Below are 19,393 nucleotides of genomic sequence, written 5' to 3'. Positions count from 1 at the left end.
ATGGATCTCTTGGGAACATTTTGTTTTCCTTAGTAAGGTTCGGTCTTCATACTAATGATGTTTGACTACTAACTGGTCTATGTTGCTTTAACAGGTAGACCAGGCTTTAAAGCCTTGTTGCCGCCTGCTGTCAGATATGTAATTTTTATGGTCAGAGATACGAGTCTGCTAATATGCATAAAACATGCAGTGTCTGTGCCGCACAAACCACAACAGACCAGAGCAATTATCAGATTACTAGCTGATATTTACTTTAATAAATATAACTGTTTATTACATTCATTCACCCACAAAACAAAATACATGATTACAATGATTTAATACAGTGCATACAGATAATCTTAGTGTAGCAACAGTAGGCTGTGGATTATATGTACAAGAGAGACAATCTGTGGAGAACCAAATGCTGGAGGAAGATGAGGTCTTGTCTTTGTGTTTATATAAAGGTTAAAACAATGGTTCCCAAAATTATACTAAAGCATTTGACCAGGAAAACTAAATTTTGGTAGTCAGAGAAGACTGAATCATAATCCCATATTTAGCTACAGTGGTTGGGTATAATGGATTTTCTTAACAGCTGGTGGAGTTGTTAGAAACCCTTTCTTGTATTGTCTCAGATGGAGTAGAGTTTGAGCTGCTCCTGCATGTCTCCTTCCGACACCTCACCAAACGTCTCTTTGTTTTCTTTCAGCAGCTGGAAAATGGCTGCCAGCTGTTCCCGTTGCACCCTTGGACCAAGAGATGAGGATGTTTATTTATGATTATTTTGTGATGACCCATACAGCAGCTCAGCATTAGAGATCACAGATTCAGTGGGCACCTGTGGTCCCAACAATAACTCCACAACAGATTTATTTAAAAGGTACCTACTAACAATAACACTAAGGTCATTCCAAGTTAATACTGAAGCTCAGTGTACAGCTCAACTCTGATGAGAAAACGCAAACAAAGCAAAACTTAACCATTATTAGGGTTCCTCCGTCTGCAGGAACCTATTGTAATTGTTGGTATTATTATTATTATTGTAATTTATCTCATGAACACATTGGTAAATAGTTTGGAAATTTAGTTTATTGATACAACATGCCACAACTACGGCCCAAACACAGACTGGCCCACATTAGACCCGAGGGGGCGCCACAGGCCACGCCCAAATGTCCACTTTTCAGAGTGGTTGCATTTCCACCCCATTACTCCAATTCTTCTGAAACTTGGTGTGCATGTCTCATTTTTCATGAGGAACAAAAAAGCCTCAAGGACCCATAAGGTCCACCATGATGGATTTTCCTGTAGAGTGATAATTTGGGAAAACCTTCAAAAACCTTCAAAATAGATCTCCTACAAAAAGGTCAAACTGACTTGACATTTTGTACATATATGCATCATTGACATATTTAAAAATGTTACTTAAGATAGTTGAATCAAATACAACATGTCTGAAAGGGGTGTATTTATGTAAATTTCCACATTGCCTCAATAAGTTTGTGTCACTAAATCGAATGTAATTTTGAATGATGGTTTTTCAAACCCAATGGGCTTTAAGATGACACCACCCTGGAGTACCCTGCAAAGTTTCACCTTGATATGTAAAAATATGACTGAATTACAGCTGTTTGAGCTTGGACCAAATCTGACAATGCTTTCCATTGGAGAAACATCTTATTTTACTATCCAGTTGATGACTGAAGAAATTCCAGATCTGGCAATGGCTCAATTGGCTGGGATGTTGTGCTGATAAACAGAGGGTTGTAGGTCCAAACCAGTCAGAGGTTATTATTATTTTTGGACACAACGGTTTCTAGTGTTCCGGTCAATCCTCCGGTTGTAAAACATAGCAATTAGTGTTTATTTGAGCCCATAACAACACTCCGATCATCTGTTAAGCGAGACTGTGTAAACCACTGCAAAACAAGCCAGGTTTACAACAGTAGCAAGCTACTTGGAGTCTACATATGGTAGTGTCAGATTTACAACCGAATTAGTTCAAATTAAGTAAATTGATCATCAGACATCTCTCTGAAGTACCATAAACAATTTCACCTTGGTATGTCAAAATATGATTGAATTAAAGCCGTTTCAACTTTGGCTGAATCTAACAATGCTTACCACAGGAGAAACCGCTTTCTTTTTTGTACAGTTTTGAACATGACAATGTTCAACACTGAGAATAGCTCAACGAGCTGGAACGGTCATCTGCAAAGTATAAGGTCGTAAGTTCGAACCCAGCCACACTGTTTGAGTCTGTCTAAAATTTGAATATATGTTTAGTTAAACAGGATGACATTGTTCTGAAGTACCATGCGCAATTTCACCTTGATATTTCAAAAGATCATTGAATTACAGCTGTTTAAACTTGGGCCGACTCAAACAACACGTGCTCCAGGAGAAACAGCTTTCTCTTTGTATACAACAAACTGACCAAATATTCTCATCCTTGCGGGTAGCTCAATGGGTTGAACAGTGTCCTACAAAGTGCAAGGTCAAGAGTTCGAATCCATGCACAGTCTTTTGGCCTGTCATAACTTTGATTACTTGTTTAGTTAAACAGGCAGACATCCTTCTAAGATACCATGCGCAATTTCACCTTGAAATGTCAACCGTTTCTTAACCTTTGTCCCAAAGCTGACCAAAAACTAATACTCATATCACGCAGTCGGAGCACAGCTAGATAATCAGTGTCAGCACCCTTGGGTACCCAGCATGCAGTGCGACAAAAAACACAAAGACTTATGGAAAATAGTTTGTTTACAAATGCCGTGCCAGGGATTTCAGTTGTTGTGTTTGTTCAGTTAGATGTTTGTAATGTTATTGTTGGTTGGTTAATATAATCTTGTTGGTTACCCTGATTGTGCATGTTGTGTAGTTTAATGTGACCAGAGCGTCGGCTGCTTTCACAGGCCATTCTCGCAAGAAGTTGAATATGAGCTCTGCCCTAGCCCAGTTGCCCACGTCGTCAAGTTGTTTTGCTCTCTTGTTGTCCAAGTCTCGATCTTCTGAAGTGTACATGTTTATAATATTTTGCGGAGGAACCCGGATCGCTGCTTGCAGCTATATTTCATTTTTATTTTTACTACCACTGGTCCCACAATGAACGCTGCTGCAAAAAAGTTATATTTAAGGTCTATACACACTTTTCTAAAGATTCTTATATGTTTACTGTTTGCACCTAGCCTGGTCCTTACCAGACCCTCGTACATTTCATTTGTACAGAGGGTCTGGGATCGCTCCATTGACAAGCGTTAACTTCCTTGAAGGCGGGTACTCTGTTGAAGTTAAAAATTATTGGATCTGCACAGAGCCACTCTGATCTGCCATAATTAATCGCTAGTGTTCGCCTTAGCCAACTCCTTCACCACTACTTTAACGGAGCTAGCTGCCGTAGCTGGAAAATCCAACTTTTCCCAAACCCCATGGGGAGGTGGGATACAACATCATGGCCACCAACAAAACTTAGCAAAGATTGTTCTTGCTCCAGCTTTAACCTTTGGATATTCGGCAGCTTTGCCACAACGGACCAAATGGCTTCGCCCGCATCTTTCTCCACTGCCATTACTGAACTACAACTCAAACTAGTGCACAACATCATTAATACCTATTCTGATTCTGATGAAAAATTAGGTGTGCTAACCAACTGAAAAATATTTTATCGTTGTTGTTAATAAGCTGAAGAAGTTCATTGAGGATTGCAAGTATTGTAGAACATCAGTGATTTTCAGAATACATTTCCTGCAACAATATATAGATCTGATCATTAGGAGTAACTCATTTTAATACCTAGTAACCATTATAGAAAGTAGCGATGATGAAAGGATCCATGTAAGAACTCAGTCGATTAGTGTGGCCAAGCTGAAGCGAATGCCTTTGTCAAGAGGAGATTCAGACAGTCAGAAAATGAGAGGATAGACAGAGAGAAAAAATGAGGGGGATAGACGAACACTGAGAGAGAGAGAGAGAGAGAGAGAGAGAGAGACAGAGAGAGAGACAGAAATGACCTGATGAGCAACCAGGGAGCCTGGGTCCTTCATTCTTAGTGAACTATATAAGCAGAGTACACTAAAACGTCTCTAAATCTGACCTTGAATGTGTTTTAGTGCCTAAAATTCAATACATAATTATTTTTTTTTGCTTTCCTAGCCAAACAAATGTGGTGGTGTTGTTTTGGCAGCAGGGCCGGTTCTTAACATCTATGACAGGGTGGGCAGTCAGACTTTTAGTTGGGAAACTACTGTACATTACTTTTTTGTTAAAATTGCTACGCAAAAGGCCTACTTGATCATACTGTAAATTAAATTATTTTTTATATTTTAAACCACCCCCACCCTCTTTTTCATTGCATTTAGCACTTGATTACCACTTGTCTTTATACTCCTGATATCCCATTTTTACACAAGTACTGACCTCTGCTCTTCCTCCAGCTCCTCTCTGGTCATCATCTTCTCCAGCGGACTGGTCCGCAGCGTTCCGGGGGCATATTTAAGGGATTGACTGCTTGGACCTACATCTTCCACATCTTCTTAGAAAGGGGAGAGGGAGAAAGCAAATCGTGGGAATTTACTTCTTCTTCGTTGAGACAAAGTGAAAATAAACCACATTTATTTTGTTGGTTCAGGTTTGGATCAGCAATCTCCCTTGCTGATAACTCATGTAACTTGCTATTTTGAAACGCTGGTTCAAAATAGAAACAATGGAGGGTGATAGTAAGAAATCCGATATTTGCAACTGAAAGGTGGTATGATGTTGAGAATCCCTCCCCTTCAGTTGATGTTCCAGAGCCTTATCAGTTAGAGCTGTTGGCACCAGACTCAGCCAGCCTGTCGACTAAGACAGTGGTAACTGGGACTGGGACTGCATTTTCTTCCAAGTGAAAACATTTCATACGTCCTAATGCCACCTCTCCAGTTGCTAAAGCACTCCTCTAGGTTGTGGGACACAGATATGCCATACAATTTGACAGCCCCATCCAATACGAGATAGCGGCGCCATTCTGTGGGGAAACTACGTAGTCAGGACCTGGGGTCTCATTTATAAATGTGGCATACACACAAAATGGGGCTGAAAATGATTGTATGCCACTTTTTAAACGCAAAGTTGTGATTTATAAAAAACAAACTTGCGGACCTCCACGCGCAGGCCTACGCACATTTTGGAGACAGCGGGAATTGGCAACGCAGATGACCGTACTGTAGTCAGACTGCAGAAAGTAAATGTGGGAAGAATGATTACTTGTAACATATATATATATATATATATATATATATATATATATATATATCTCACACAGGTTTTTTTTCACTCCATACCATCATTATCATAAAGATTAAATCAAGCCGTGTTTTTTGCACTTGTACTGAGTGATAATTGTTCCATAAACACCTTGTAAATCCAACTCAAATCAAAATTCAACGCTGTCTCACCATCACATTGTCCACTACGGGAGTGCAGGAGGAGGAGATGCCCCGACTGCATACAGCATAACATCACATATCCCACCTTTAGATAACTGCAGAACACAGTATACAACTAAATATATTTATTTAAGACTGTGCATATATCATCATATGTCAAAAACTGGAAATACAGCAGTTAAGCTCCGGCGCAATCCTTACACTCTACGACCATGTTATCAGTCCAAACTTTAATACTGTTCAATAACAAAACCGGCAAGAAGAAACGGGTTTTTACCTATTATGCATTTGTTTTCAAATTGTATCTCGACTCGGGGTATCACTGGCACAGTTGACCGCAGCAGCAATATGCTGCCAATCTCAGTTTTTTTGGGGGGGTGATCCCGCTGCTGTGGCCAGCAAATAATGTGGTTTTTCAGGCCTCCACCTCGTATTTCAGTATTTCAATGTTAGTGTCAGAGAAGTTGCGCCTTTTCGTTCTTTTCCCACCTGTCGTCATGAAGAACAATCGCCTGCCAGGGTCATTAATATACAGGATCAGCATTCATGAGGTGCTTTGCATCGACTATTTATGTTTAAAAATGGGTGTGTTCAGGGCGGGATAAGATACTGATTCGGGTACGCACACTTGTGGGTAATCTGTGATTTATAATGGGAACATTGCTTACAAGTGTGTGTACGCACGGTTTTAAGTTTGAATTATTTTTATCTTACGCCATTTTTGGCTTTTGGAAGTACGTACACTTTTAGTATGAAGATTTACCACCAAATAAAAAATAACCTGTTGGACCGGATGTTGGATCGGCGCCGTCAGTCTGATCTCCGACGAGTGATGTTAGAATCGGCATCCGATACGATATTGGATCGGATTGGTCCCATTTCTAGACCAAAATTCTTCTTAACTTACCCCAGTCATCTAGGCTCTCTGTGGTTCTTGTGTGAGGGTAGCTGGGAGTGCCGAGCTGAGACACTGAGCTGGGGAACCCCATCATTCCATGTTCGCTTCCTGGACTTGAAGTCCGGTCATTCATCTCTTCAGTGACAGCGGTTTCCGAAACATCCTTGCAAAATAAGACCAAATAATAACAATGTATACATACACTCTTACAGACATCTAACAAATAGACGCATATCATACTCTACATGAAGCATATGTAACCGGTGTGAACTGTTGAAACTCACTCCTTGGGTATGTAATGGGCCACCCGCATCAATAAATAGCTAGCTTTTCTTTGGCGTGGTTGTTAGTGGTGGCACTTGGAAGTCAAGAGGTGGCAGGTTAGACTCCCAATGGGAGTGAACATTGGCCGGTATGCCTCTGACGGAGCTTGCAAGACCACGTCCGTTACATACCCGTTACACATACTTGAAAAAAGTATTGCTTTTCAGCTACATAAAGATGATGTTAAACCAAGATGAGATGCTGTAGCACAAACATTTCTTAACTTCAGCACATACAAGTGAAACCTGCAGAGGAAGTAGATCTTCTGTTGAATGAGTGGAATGGAATGAGTCCATGTTACTGATGGTACGGCAGCCACAGCCTACCCACAGTGGACAGTTCTCATTCCCGTGGTGGTCAAGCTTGTTTGGCCTATTGTGTCTGATTAAAGCGTTTCAGATAAATTAAGCCGCTGATAAATGTTTGTGTCCAAGCAAACCACCATTCTACATTAAATCATTTATATGTGTAAAACAATACAACATGGCTATGGGTAAGGTAAATGTTTGATAGACATGGTACAGTGGCAGTAAAAAAAATATATATATATATACACAGGGCTCCAGACAGCGACCAAAGTTTTTGAGACAGTGCGAGCATTTTTTTACAAACAATCGCGCATGTGCGACCTACAAATGTTGAATTCATTGGGTGTGCACAATGTCAGCACAGCAACAACGCATAGATATGACGTTCTAGTCAGACAGCGATATCAGTGTTCCTTCTATATTTGTACAGTAGCTAAAAGTCTAGGAAAGTTTAGGCTATTTTTTACTAAGTAAACCTATAAACCTAGCTAAAAGTCATCTTTTGATGAGCAGTTTCACGAACCTTTCTTACCCGGCGTCATGGAGCCTAGCAGCTAAATACTTATTTAGCACTAGCTTTGCTACTGTATCCCTGCCTGTGTTTGAGCTGTTGCGCTGTTATACTCAGCAAGTATCGTGTTGTGGTGTCGGAGGAGGACTGATTGAAAGGTGCATCATACATTTAAGTCATTTAGCTAAGACTTGCATGTACAGTACGTAATGTCACATTAAATAATGTATTTAAATTGAAGCTTATTTGGTGTGTCGCTTTTACAACTGATATATCAGTTGTAAAAATTACAGTAAAAAAAAACGACCCATCTGCAACCGACACAGGCACACCCTAGCCTGGCTGTCAGCCCAACTTCTCCCCGCCCACAAAAAAATTTGGTCGGGAAGTTGGGTCTGGAGGGTCTCGTATTGGGAAACAACTACAGAAAACCTGAATCTGGGCGTACCAATGAAATTGCCAGGGCGGGCTTTATACGTCACATATCACCCACGTCACAAAAGAGCGCTTAAGTTGAGCGCTTAAGTTTTGAACAAACAACATATTACATTGCTCTGATTGGTTGTAGGTCTATCCAATTGAGCGAAAAAGGGAATTGTTTTCCAGGCTTGTTTGAAACACGCCCCGTAGTCAAAGCCCAACGGAGAGTTTTCAGACTCATATTCTGACTAGAATTATGAGTTTGACAACGTCAGGCTAGGCACACCCCACAATTTCCCCAGAAATTCCCAACGGGAATTCCCATAATTTCCCCAGAAATTGTCCCAGGGTGATTCTAGGATCAGACCTTTAGGGGGGCTCAGCTCCCAATGAGAATGTGACATGAATACAGTGCCTTGCAAAAGTGCTAAACATAAACCCCCTTGCTAATCTAAATCCCTAATTTCACTGGATAACAATTGATACATTTATGTATTACTATGCAAAATATTGAATGAAAACACTAAGGATGTCCCTTTCTTTATGAACTACCAGCATCAAATGATAATAAACAATATATTTAAAAAATATATTATTTTTAGGGGTGCTGAGATTAAATTTAGGGGTGCTTGAGCACTCCTAAAAAGGGTCTAAAAAGCATTGCTACTAAATTGTACCCTCTCTAGTTACATTAATAAATTAATTAAGTGATTAATAAAGTGATTAATAAAGTGATTGACCTTTATGAAGTAATTTTTAGTAACAACAATGTTGTCACTATAAGTATTGCCATGCATGGTAGTTAATGTAAGCTTAATGTAAAGTGTTTTTGGGCCACATTTTCAATATATGTATATTCTTTGTACAGAATGCGAATAGCGAATGACATTTTGGGGTGGCACCTGGGGTGGCCAGTCCGATATCAGGGGGTCCAGTGCCACCCCGGCCACCCCTCTGGCTCCGCTACTGATCTAAAGGTAGATGGCATCAAGTGTGTGTGAGAATACAAACGCTGTAACGCGAGTGTTGTACACTTCCTTGTTATTTGGATAACCGTTCTGCTGTTGGTGTTATGGCGCGCGATATCCGCCTTTCTCCTCATTGAAATTAATGTGAGTGTGCATCTCTGCAAACCAGGGTGATCAGATGAGAATGGTTAAATTCGAGGCATCTTAAAGCAACAGGGGCTACGAGCCATTGCAATATATCCATTGTAAATATTAGCGCATGTTGCCTCTCTCCTCCTCATTAGCATTTAAAGCTACAGACACAGAAACAGCGCGTTCTGAGGAAAGCTCATTGTGGGACTGCTGGTAGTGGGTGTAATTATGCACCAAGTCTGAATTTCGGGAAAGATACTTCAGATACAGTAATAAGGAACCACTAAGGCATATATAAAAGCATCCAAAAACAGCATGTCATGTGACCTTTAATTTAATAATCGCTTTTTCAGAATGTATTCAACAAACACATTACAAAAACACATCGAAAGATTAGGAATCATAGGACATGCCTATTGAGCGCAAAGCTTACATTGGAAGAATACACATAACTTGTATTTGTCCGGGGCGGCTGTGGCACAGGGGGTAGAGAATGTCATCTGTTTCGCAAGGTTAGCGGCAGGGCCGGCCCGACCCAATAAACAAACTAAACATTTGTTTAGTGCCTTGCGATTGGTTTGCCACCCCCCCCAAAAAAAAACAACCAAACCAAGTGTCCTTGAGTCCTTGTATAGCTGCTCTTCGTATCATTGGTTGTGCTGAAGTCCCTATGGTGGGCTGAATTCTGTTGTTCCAAGGCTTCCACAGCCTCTTGGAGGATACAGACTTTGCCATCACGCAATGACCGCGAAAGTCAGGCTTGGGTAGGTTGCTTAAGGTGTTCACGCAAGAGAAAAATTTGACGTTTTAACTGAAGACCCGCCTTGAGAGGGCTGATGGAATTTTGTCCCTAAAAGAGCGTGGTAACTTGAAAATGGAAATGAACTTGACAGGGGGCGCTGTTGAGCTTATTGCATTTGTATAAAGTCCTCTATGGGCTTCCGTATAAATGGGAAACATTATTAATATTGTCACGATTTATTACATGAGGCCATTACATCTTTGTGGGCCCCCCGCACCGGGGCGTGTCGGAAGCCTCTGTCAAACGCTGATTTAACGTTTGTGTCACCTCACAGGGACTAACCGGGACAGTCAAAACAACCTTAAGACAAGGATGGCCCAGACAGGGCCTCCACCACTGTCCTGAGTACAGCCAACGGCTTGAGCCCCAGACAGAAGGCCTGGCCAGGATGTGAGAGACAGGTTCGCTATTGTAGACCAGTAATCCCCCTGCCCCAGAACGCAAGTCTACTGGTACTGTCAGGCCAAATAGTGTCCTAGGGCCAAATAGTGTCCTACCTTACGTCACAATGCCGTTCCGTAGCAAGGACGCGTCCGTCGCTATGCCGACCTTAAATTCCTGAGATATCTAATTGTGCTAACAGGAAACTGTCATGGTTGCTATACTGGTTACTAGGTAGGAAGTTTTGTATTTAGGCTTATTTAAACCAGTTTATTCTACTCTACTATTTAAAGTTTTCACTCGTTCAACATTCCCGAGACAGCAACGCGCGCAGGTAGAATACTATACGTGTTGCCTTCCCGGTCTGTTAAAATTGACGCTAAATAAGTAATTTTGTTTTACGAAAACAACTGGCTAGCTAGCACCAGCGAACGAGTGAAAACTTTAAATAGTATAGTAGAATGAACTGGTTTAAATAACCCTAAATACAAAACTTCCTACCTAGTAACCAGTATAGCAACCATGACAGTTTCCTGCTTGCACGATTAGATATCTCAGGAATTTAAGGTCGGCATAGCGACGGACGCGTCCTTGCTTCTGAACGGCATTGTGACATCAGGTAGGACACTATTTGGCCCTAGGACACTATTTGGCCTGACAGCACCACATCCATCAAGACTTTAAAGGTCTGTACAAATACAGTGTAAGAACATGGTGTTGGGGTAGCCTTGTGTGTCTTGATGCCATGATAGTGTGCTTGTGTGACAACACTGTGCTCCAGGTGTCACGTCTGTGTGTTGGAGGTGGGGTGCTCAGTACAGGACTCTCACGGTGGGCAGTTTGTCCCTGGTTCCAGGAGTCGTTATGGCCTTATTTCCCAAACATAACGTGTCAATTATGTGTTTCGACGTTTCCCTTTAAATGCATCCCTAAATCTAATTTCTGAAATGGATTAGGGCCTGCCTGTGTAGCACTTAAGATCCTCTTTCATTAAGAAACACCTACGGGCTAAAAACACTACATTAGGCCTATTGCCCAACATCACATAGACATCAATTATGGACTGTATTTTAATTGTCAGCGCATACCATGGGAGATTGCCTTCAGGGGTTCCCAATCCTGGTCCCAATCCTGGTCCTCGGGCCTCCCTGCCCTGCATGTTTTAGATGCTTCCCTGCTCCAACACACCAGATTCCAATGAATGGGTCGTTATCTAGTTGTGCAGAAACCTGCTAACGACCATTCATTTAAATCAGGTGTGTTGGAACAAGGAAACATCTAAATCATGCAGAGCAGGGAGGCCCGAGGACCAGGATTGGGAACCCCTGGATAGTGTTAGATATACAGCTTTGTATTGAAATTGGATACGATATTATGAGTAGAGACAAGTTTCTTAATAAATGTCGTCAATATTGTCAATTAAAAGTCTAAACTTTTTACTTAGGAAGAATTTGTTTGTGGGAGTGACGCAAGTTTTTTCAGGAAAGAATTGGCACGGCTTGGCCGTTTGTGACAGGCAGCTATGACGGTAGTAGCACTGTTTAGCCTCGATTTGAGTAGATTTCTATGAAACTCTATGTACACTTTAAGCTCAATGTACATGCCTTGTCTAGTCAATTGGGGAAGAATGTCAAACTGTTTTAGTTACGGAGAGGAGGATCCAGTCATAGCGCTAGCTACTTTTGGGGGAGAGGAATTCCGGTTTCCCCCATGTTTCCATCACTATAATGGTCAAAACTTTTAATCAAATTATATTTCTAATCTGTCTTCTGTTCTATATTGCCCACAGATTTGTGTTGATATTCCACCTACTCAAAGTATTCCTCCATCTTGTAATTAAAGTGGTTACAAATTCAATTGGCTGATGAGGTATGCAGGATGGAGAAGATTTTTGTAAAAAAATAAATGGCTTCCTGAAATCACCTTGATAAAGGATGATTTGTTTAAGTAATCATATATTTACTCACATCATAAAAATCCCCAAGTTCTCCTCTTCAATAATATGGTATTAACAGTTAGTGTATTTAATATTCAAATTCATAACATATGAATATTAATATGAATATCATATTTCAACAGCATATAGAATGTTCAGAATTTTGGCTCAGACAGGAAAGGGCTAGCTAGAGCAGAGGTTCTTAACTCTGGTCCTCATGGTACTCCCATATGAGGCATGGGATCCTGCATGTTTGAGATGTTTCCCTGCTATAATACACCTGATTCAAATGAATGGCCGTTATCCGGCTTCTGCTGAGCTAGATTGTTACGACCCATTCATCGAAATCAGGTTTAACACTGAGTGTGTTTTAATTATATAGTTACAATTATATAATACATAATCCTATATCCAGGCAAAGAAACGCGCATTGTCAAGACGGTGTTACGTCCCAACTGGTTCCCAATTTAACTGGTTCCCCAGCTGTGCGTGCACCTATCAGTCTGCCTCTGTCACCAGATTCGTCACAAATTCACAAACATATTACTGGCGATTTTCAAGTCGGATCTCATATTTGCTGCGGCAAATATGAAAGTAGGCCTATAGGCTACGTGCGCACTACATTAGGCTACCATTCGCGACAAAATAAATGGAGACAAAATAAAACATTTGCAGACTCGCATGAAGTGGGATTCGATCGCACTAGAGTAAAAACATAAACGCACCAAAGTGCGTTGACTAACACCATGAGCTATATCAGCTCACAAAATGTGAGAGAATCGTTAGGTATTTCTTAACTACATTGGCCTTCAGGTAACATTTTGAATTGGCGTCTTCTGATTCAACTGGTTCCCATAGACACTACCCGAATGTAGGCTTAGTATGCACGTATTTGGGGTTGTTTCGAGGCAATAGCCGTATTTTCCACGACATCCCAGCTGCTTCTGACACCACATATTACAAATTCATACTAAGAACGTCGCTGCTAACCCAGACGATACGATAAAAATACGCGTAACACAACATGGAAACATTCGTTTCCTATGCGATTTCGTATTGCTGAGTGTTTCTTCGCTATATCTTTTGAAATCAATTCATTTCATAATTGTATATTCTGAACAAATGTACTGAGCACTACATTACAGCCATTCACGCCATAATAAATGGAAACTAAGAAAATAAAAGATTCGAGTGGTCTTCGATCCCACGAGCAAAAACACATACAAAGTGTCAATCCTGTGCATTACACCGTAAGCTACTGGAGCACGTGAGTAATTTAAGAACTCAGTCACAACTTGATTAACTACGTTGGCCTTCAGGCAACAAGTTGTTTAGGTTCTTCTGAATCAACTAGTTACCGTAGACACTACCAGAATGTAGGCTACTCATCACGTATTTGGAGTTGTCTCAAGGCAATAGCCATATTAACCACAACCACCATTTGTTCAGAATATACAATTATGAAATGAATTGATTTCAAAAGATATAGCGAAGAAACACTCAGCAATAGGCTACACGAAATCGCATAGGAAACGAATGTTTCCATGTTGTGTTACGCGTATTTTTATCGTATTGTCTGGGTTAGCAGCGACGTTCTTAGTATGAATTTGTAATATGTGGTGTCAGAGGGAGCTGTGATGTCGTGGAAAATACGGCTATTGCCTCGAAACAACCCCAAATACGTGCATAGTAAGCCTACATTCGGGTAGTGTCTATGGGAACCAGTTGAATCAGAAGACGCCAATTCAAAATGTTACCTGAAGGCCAATGTAGTTAAGAAATACCTAACGATTCTCTCACATTTTGTGAGCTGATATAGCTCATGGTGTTAGTCAACGGACTTTGGTGCGTTTATGTTTTTACTCTAGTGCGATCGAATCCCACTTCATGCGAGTCTGCAAATGTTTTATTTTGTCTCCATTTATTTTGTCGCGAATGGTAGCCTAATGTAGTGCGCACGTAGCCTATAGGCCTACTTTCATATTTGCCGCAGCAAATATGAGATCCGACTTGAAAATCGCCAGTAATATGTTTGTGAATTTGTGACGAATCTGGTGACAGAGGCAGACTGATAGGTGCACGCACAGCTGGGGAACCAGTTAAATTGGGAACCAGTTGGGACGTAACAACGGCTACAGTGTTTCGGTCATAAAAGGTTAGATAAAAGATCAGAACAATTCAAGCATTTTTTTTGTTTTGCGATTTAAGATGGATCCGGCCATTCACCCAGCTAAGAATAAGAAACCAACTTTAACCTCGGTGAACTAATCGCCTACTGTAATGCAGTAGGCTATGTGGGCGCGCAGGGCTCCTACCGTAAAACCCGATGACACAATCTCTTCTTTTCTTTCAACTTCAACTCCGGTGGCGGTACACTTTTTCTCCGCAACTGCACCTATTTCCGCAGCAACATCACAACTCTTTATCCTTCCAGTGATTCCATGTTCCATGCATTTAGTTTGATCGGCATCTGGTAACCCTTTGTTTGTCTTAACCAGTTTTTCTGTCACATTTAGCAACCGTCCCGATACCTTTAATCCTGCTTTAACCTCTCCTTTTACCAACTGTGCTTTATCCGCTTTGGGTTCAGTCGATGAGCTGTTGTTACGAAATAACTTTGAAGCCAAAATAATTGCGAGAAGCGTGAACAGAACGGCTGGCAATAGAAAAGTTAGATCCATGATTGTAGATGGTGATAACTCAAGACTAATTATGTTGTCCTCGACCTTCGTTTTTCTGTCGCAGGCTAAGAACGGGAATCATTTAATATAGCATTATTGAAGAAAAACTGAAGCTAATAATAATCTACGTTCACGATTACTGGTACAGTTAAAACATGCATCAGTGCATCATTTACACTCTGATCCTGTGAAAAATCGCATATCGTTTTCCTCGACGCTGACCACAAACTCAATCAACCTTAAGTCACGCCTCAAAACGGATGCGTCACTTCCTACTCTAAAGTCTCCGTTAACTCTTGCGCTTTGTTAGAGAGGCAGGTGGCTGAAGGGCAAATAAACGCGTTGCAGCGTGTATTTGCATATGCAATACAGTAGGCTACACATCTTGTTGACTGGATGTTTGCAGTTCGGTCTAATATTTTGAGAAAAGCGACTACCAAAGCAGTAGCCTAATGTACTAAATAAGTGTCATGCAAGTGTTGCTAGTAAGGTAATGGTAATCAACCCCTCATTAGACGTGTTACATCAACTATGATTTTTTTAATTTTATAAAATACAGGGGCAAGAAATGAATTGTTTCTACCACTCCGTAATTCTTACCTGAATTTAACACGAATCAGGATTCAATTAAAATATTCTTTAATCTTTCTCTAGTTACCAACCAACTTAGATTTACTTGAATCATGTTGCTCTTAGATTTAATAAAAATGTAATCTTCAATTTGGTTCATATGCAGTGGTTTAAGTTAGTAAGCTTGGCAACATTTTGGGGTCGGCATCCCCTTAAGTGGTGGTGAACCTGTGTTTCTATACCACTGGATGCACTGATGCTTCTAGATGAGGCGAGCTTCCAGATGAGGTGATGGTATCTAGGGTTATAGCAAGTCTGAATAAGTTGACGTATTTAATAGATTCTTAACAATAAGGGAAACCTCAGCTGGTTTCTAAAGGAGCAGCATTTTCTGAAGTTTTGTTAGCAACTCACTGTACACACATTTACATTCGAACTCTGGTGTATCTAATGAAAAACGATGCTGCATGGTATTTTTCTATCCCATTTCCTTACTAACTGTGCAAGTTGTGTGTGATGACAAGAAACATATCCCAAATATATTGGCGGGATGGCCAGAATCTATACATGACTGCAACAAGTTGACAACTGCCAGCTAGGAGCTCCGTCTGAGAGTAGCACAGAAGGCCAGCTGCTGGGAGAGGACACATCCCTGTCATGCCTTCTAAAAACCCCACTCTTCAAAGTGAAGGGCTGATGCTTTTCTAAAGGACTACAAATGCACCATTCTAGTGGTTAGTGCCAAGGAGTAGTGCATACTAATCTAATTATGATCTTAAAAATATTGCATATAATGAATGGATCATGTAATTCGCAACAACAGCATCATATTTCAAGTACATGGTATGACAATCCCAGAGAGACGAGTCCTCCCGGGTGCTTTCAGCACCAAGGACAGCGGCCCAGCCGCCTCACGGCCAGGGTTTAAAGAAGAAGCAACGCCTCAAGCTGCAGAATGGGTGTGGGACGATTTCCAGCAACAGTACTGTGAGCATGGGTGGCGCTAAGGAGGGGCTAGCAGGTGCTTTAGCACCTCCAAGAAAGACCAAAGCACCCGATAGCACCCCTAAAAATAATTTCTGGAAAATTTGATCGCGGTGGTGGGTGAGATGATCTCCAGCACCAGTACTGTGAGGTGGGTGGGATGATCTCCAGCACCAGTACTGTGAGGTGGGTGAGATGATCTCCAGCACCAGTACTGTGAGGTGGGTGAGATGATCTCCAGCACCAGTACTGTGAGGTGGGTGAGATGATCTCCAGCACCAGTACTGTGAGGTGGGTGAGATGATCTCCAGCACCAGTACTGTGAGGTGGGTGAGATGATCTCCAGCACCAGTACTGTGAGGTGGGTGAGATGATCTCCAGCACCAGTACTGTGAGGTGGGTGAGATGATCTCCAGCACCAGTACTGTGAGGTGGGTGTGTAAGGAATGTAAGGAAAACAGGGAAAATCTGTTTCGTTATTTCGAAGAAATTTGCTTTTACAACTGATATTCAGCTGCATTCAAAGGGGCTGTCTAGCTAACAGAACAACAATATAAAGTGGAACCTCTGTAACTCCACTGCACATTTCTGATCACTACTTTATCCAATTCTCTGTCTCTCTCCCTCCAAATCATCCTACCTCCCCCCCCCTCGTAACTTTCCGGCGCAACCTCCGCTCCCTATCCCCCTCCCATTTGTCCTCTATTGTAACATCCTCCCTCCCTCCCATTGACGAGTTCTCATCCCACCCCACTAACACTGCCATTGACACCCTGTTAACCACTTTAACTGCATCACTTGACTCTCTCCGTCCCCTGTCAACCAGGCCTGCGTGATCTTCTCCCTCCTGCCTGTTGCTCACGGATGTTATTTGTGAAGAACGGTCCACCCTTCGAGCAGCTGAGAGGAGATGGCGCAAGTCCAAAGACGGTCTGGACCTTGATAAGTATCACTCCCTGCTTAAATCCTTCTCTTCTCACATAACTGGTGCTAAAACCCTCTACTTTCTGAACAAAATGAACTCTGCTTCAAACTCCCACAAACTTTTCTCCACCTTCTCCACCCTTCTTAACCCACCTCCCCCACCCCCTCCCTCCACCCTGACAGCAGACGACTTCTCCTCCTTCTTTGAGAAAAAAGTCTCCGACATTAGCAGTCGGTTCCCTAAACCCACATTTCCTACCCCCTCACCCTCCATGACTGACCCAACTAAATGTCTAAACTCTTTCTCTCCCCTCTCCGAGTCAGAGCTCTCTGACCTCATTCTCTCTCATCGCCCCACCTCCTGCCCCCTTGATCCTGTCCCCTCCCCTCTCTTTCAAACCATCTCCCCCTCCATCATAACTGTTCTACTCCATGTCCTAAACTCCTCTCTTACTTCTGGCACCTTCCCCTCTGCCTTCATACAGGCCAGAGTTACCCCTCTACTCAAAAAAGGTATTTTCTAAAACAATTGAATGTGCTGCATCTAACCAACTGTCTAACTTTCTCTCTCAGAACAACCTGCTTGACCCCAACCAATTGGGCTTCAAGACCAGCCACTCCACAGAGACTGCCCTAATTTCAGTCACCACTGCCCTCCAGTCTGCCAGAGTGACTTCCAGGTCATCCGTCATCCTTCTGTTGGACCTTTCTGCAGCGTTTGATACGGTTAACCACCAGATCCTGCTCTACAGACTTTCTGAGATGGGCATCACTGGCATTGCACACTATCTCATCCTACCTGTCTGGAAGGTCCTACCAGGTCTCCTGGGGAGGCAAACTGTCTGACCCTCACCAGCTCTCCACCGGTGTCCCACAGGGCTCCGTCCTTGGACCCCTCCTCTTCTCTCTGTACACCACCTCATTTGGACCAATCATCACCTCCCCTGACTTTTCCTACCACTGCTACGCTGACGACACGCAGCTGCACCTGTCGTTCCCCCCGACTGATCCGGGATCTCAGCTAGGATTGAGGCCTCCCTCGCAGGCATCCCCGCCTGGATGACCAAGCACCACCTCCAGCTGAACCTCGCCAAAACAGAACTTCTCATCATCCCGGCCAAACCCTCCATCTCTCACAACCTCTCAATCACCCTGGGATCTGCGACGGTGACCCCTTCATCCTCTGCCAGGAACCTTGGGATTACCATGGATGATGAGCTCTCCCTCACGGCCCACATTGCTCAGGAGATACTTGTCTGAGCACTCCACCCAGCTGCTAGTCCAAGCACTTGTCCTCTCCAAGTTGGACTACTGCAACTCGCTGCCTGCCGGTCTCCTAGCATGCGCAACCCGCCCTCTTCAGAGGATTCAGAACGCAGCGGCACGCCTGGTCTACAACCTACCCAGACGCTCCCACGTTACTCCGCTCCTCATTTCCCTCCACTGGCTACCCATCATGGCCCGCATCAGATTCAAGATCCTGATACTGACCTTCCGAGCAGTGAACGGGACTGCACCCGACTACATCAAGTCTCTCCTGCAGCCTTACACCCCCACCCGCCACCTACGGTCTTCTTCAGACAACCGCCTGGTGGTCCCCCCCGCCCAGTCCCAACACAAGCTCTTCTCCTGCCTGGCCCCCCTGTGGTGGAATCAACTCCCCACCTCCATCAGAGACAAAGACTCCACCTTCAAGAGAAGGGTCAAGACGCACTTGTTCCGGGAGTACAACGGTACTTAGGAATGGTTTGCTGAACCCAATGCTAGTTTCCTCAAGGATCACATGACTCGAGACTTGTAGCTCTTGTTGGTTGGTGGTAACTGATTTAAACTGTTGTATTCGCTGTGAAATATTCTATTTTAGTTCATCTTATTTTTATTTTTATTGTTGCTTGCTTTTTCTCAAGTACACTTGCACTTAGAGATTTATGTTGTTTAATTGTAACTTGCCTGTGATTGTATTGTGTCTTAATGTGTGTGTTTTAATTATTTGCTATTGTGCAGAACTTTGGCTAACAGCTGTTATTTTTTAAATGTGCTTAATAAATAAATGACTAATGAAATAGTATAATAGTAAGTGTTAGCAGTGTAGGTTTTGCAAAAGTGTAATAGCCAAGTATGGGGGAGGGGTGTAAGAGGAGAGTGGATG

General features: G+C 42.5%; 1 protein-coding gene across 2 annotated transcripts; it reads right to left on the bottom strand.

The window, feature by feature from the left end:
• Positions 1-226: 226 nt before the first annotated feature.
• mxra7 (matrix-remodelling associated 7) lies at positions 227-14,986 on the bottom strand. Of its 2 annotated transcripts, none has more exons than XM_084670442.1 (4): positions 14,401-14,986; positions 6,313-6,466; positions 4,399-4,510; positions 227-728 (listed from the first exon to the last, which is right to left on the bottom strand). In XM_084670442.1, exons 1-4 carry the CDS (start codon positions 14,764-14,766, stop codon positions 614-616), a joined length of 747 nt encoding a protein of 248 aa, XP_084526568.1. In that variant the 5' UTR covers positions 14,767-14,986; the 3' UTR covers positions 227-613. The 2 variants fall into 2 exon arrangements, with proteins under 2 accessions (XP_084526568.1, XP_084526569.1); XM_084670443.1 differs by lacking the exon at positions 227-728 and adding an exon at positions 745-1,287.
• Positions 14,987-19,393: the final 4,407 nt, after the last annotated feature.

The sequence above is a fragment of the Hypomesus nipponensis genome, chromosome 13 (genome assembly GCF_054491055.1).
Source record: "Hypomesus nipponensis isolate SF chromosome 13, ASM5449105v1, whole genome shotgun sequence".
Lineage (NCBI taxonomy): Eukaryota > Metazoa > Chordata > Actinopteri > Osmeriformes > Osmeridae > Hypomesus > Hypomesus nipponensis.
This window is presented reverse-complemented; position numbering and strand designations above follow the sequence as displayed.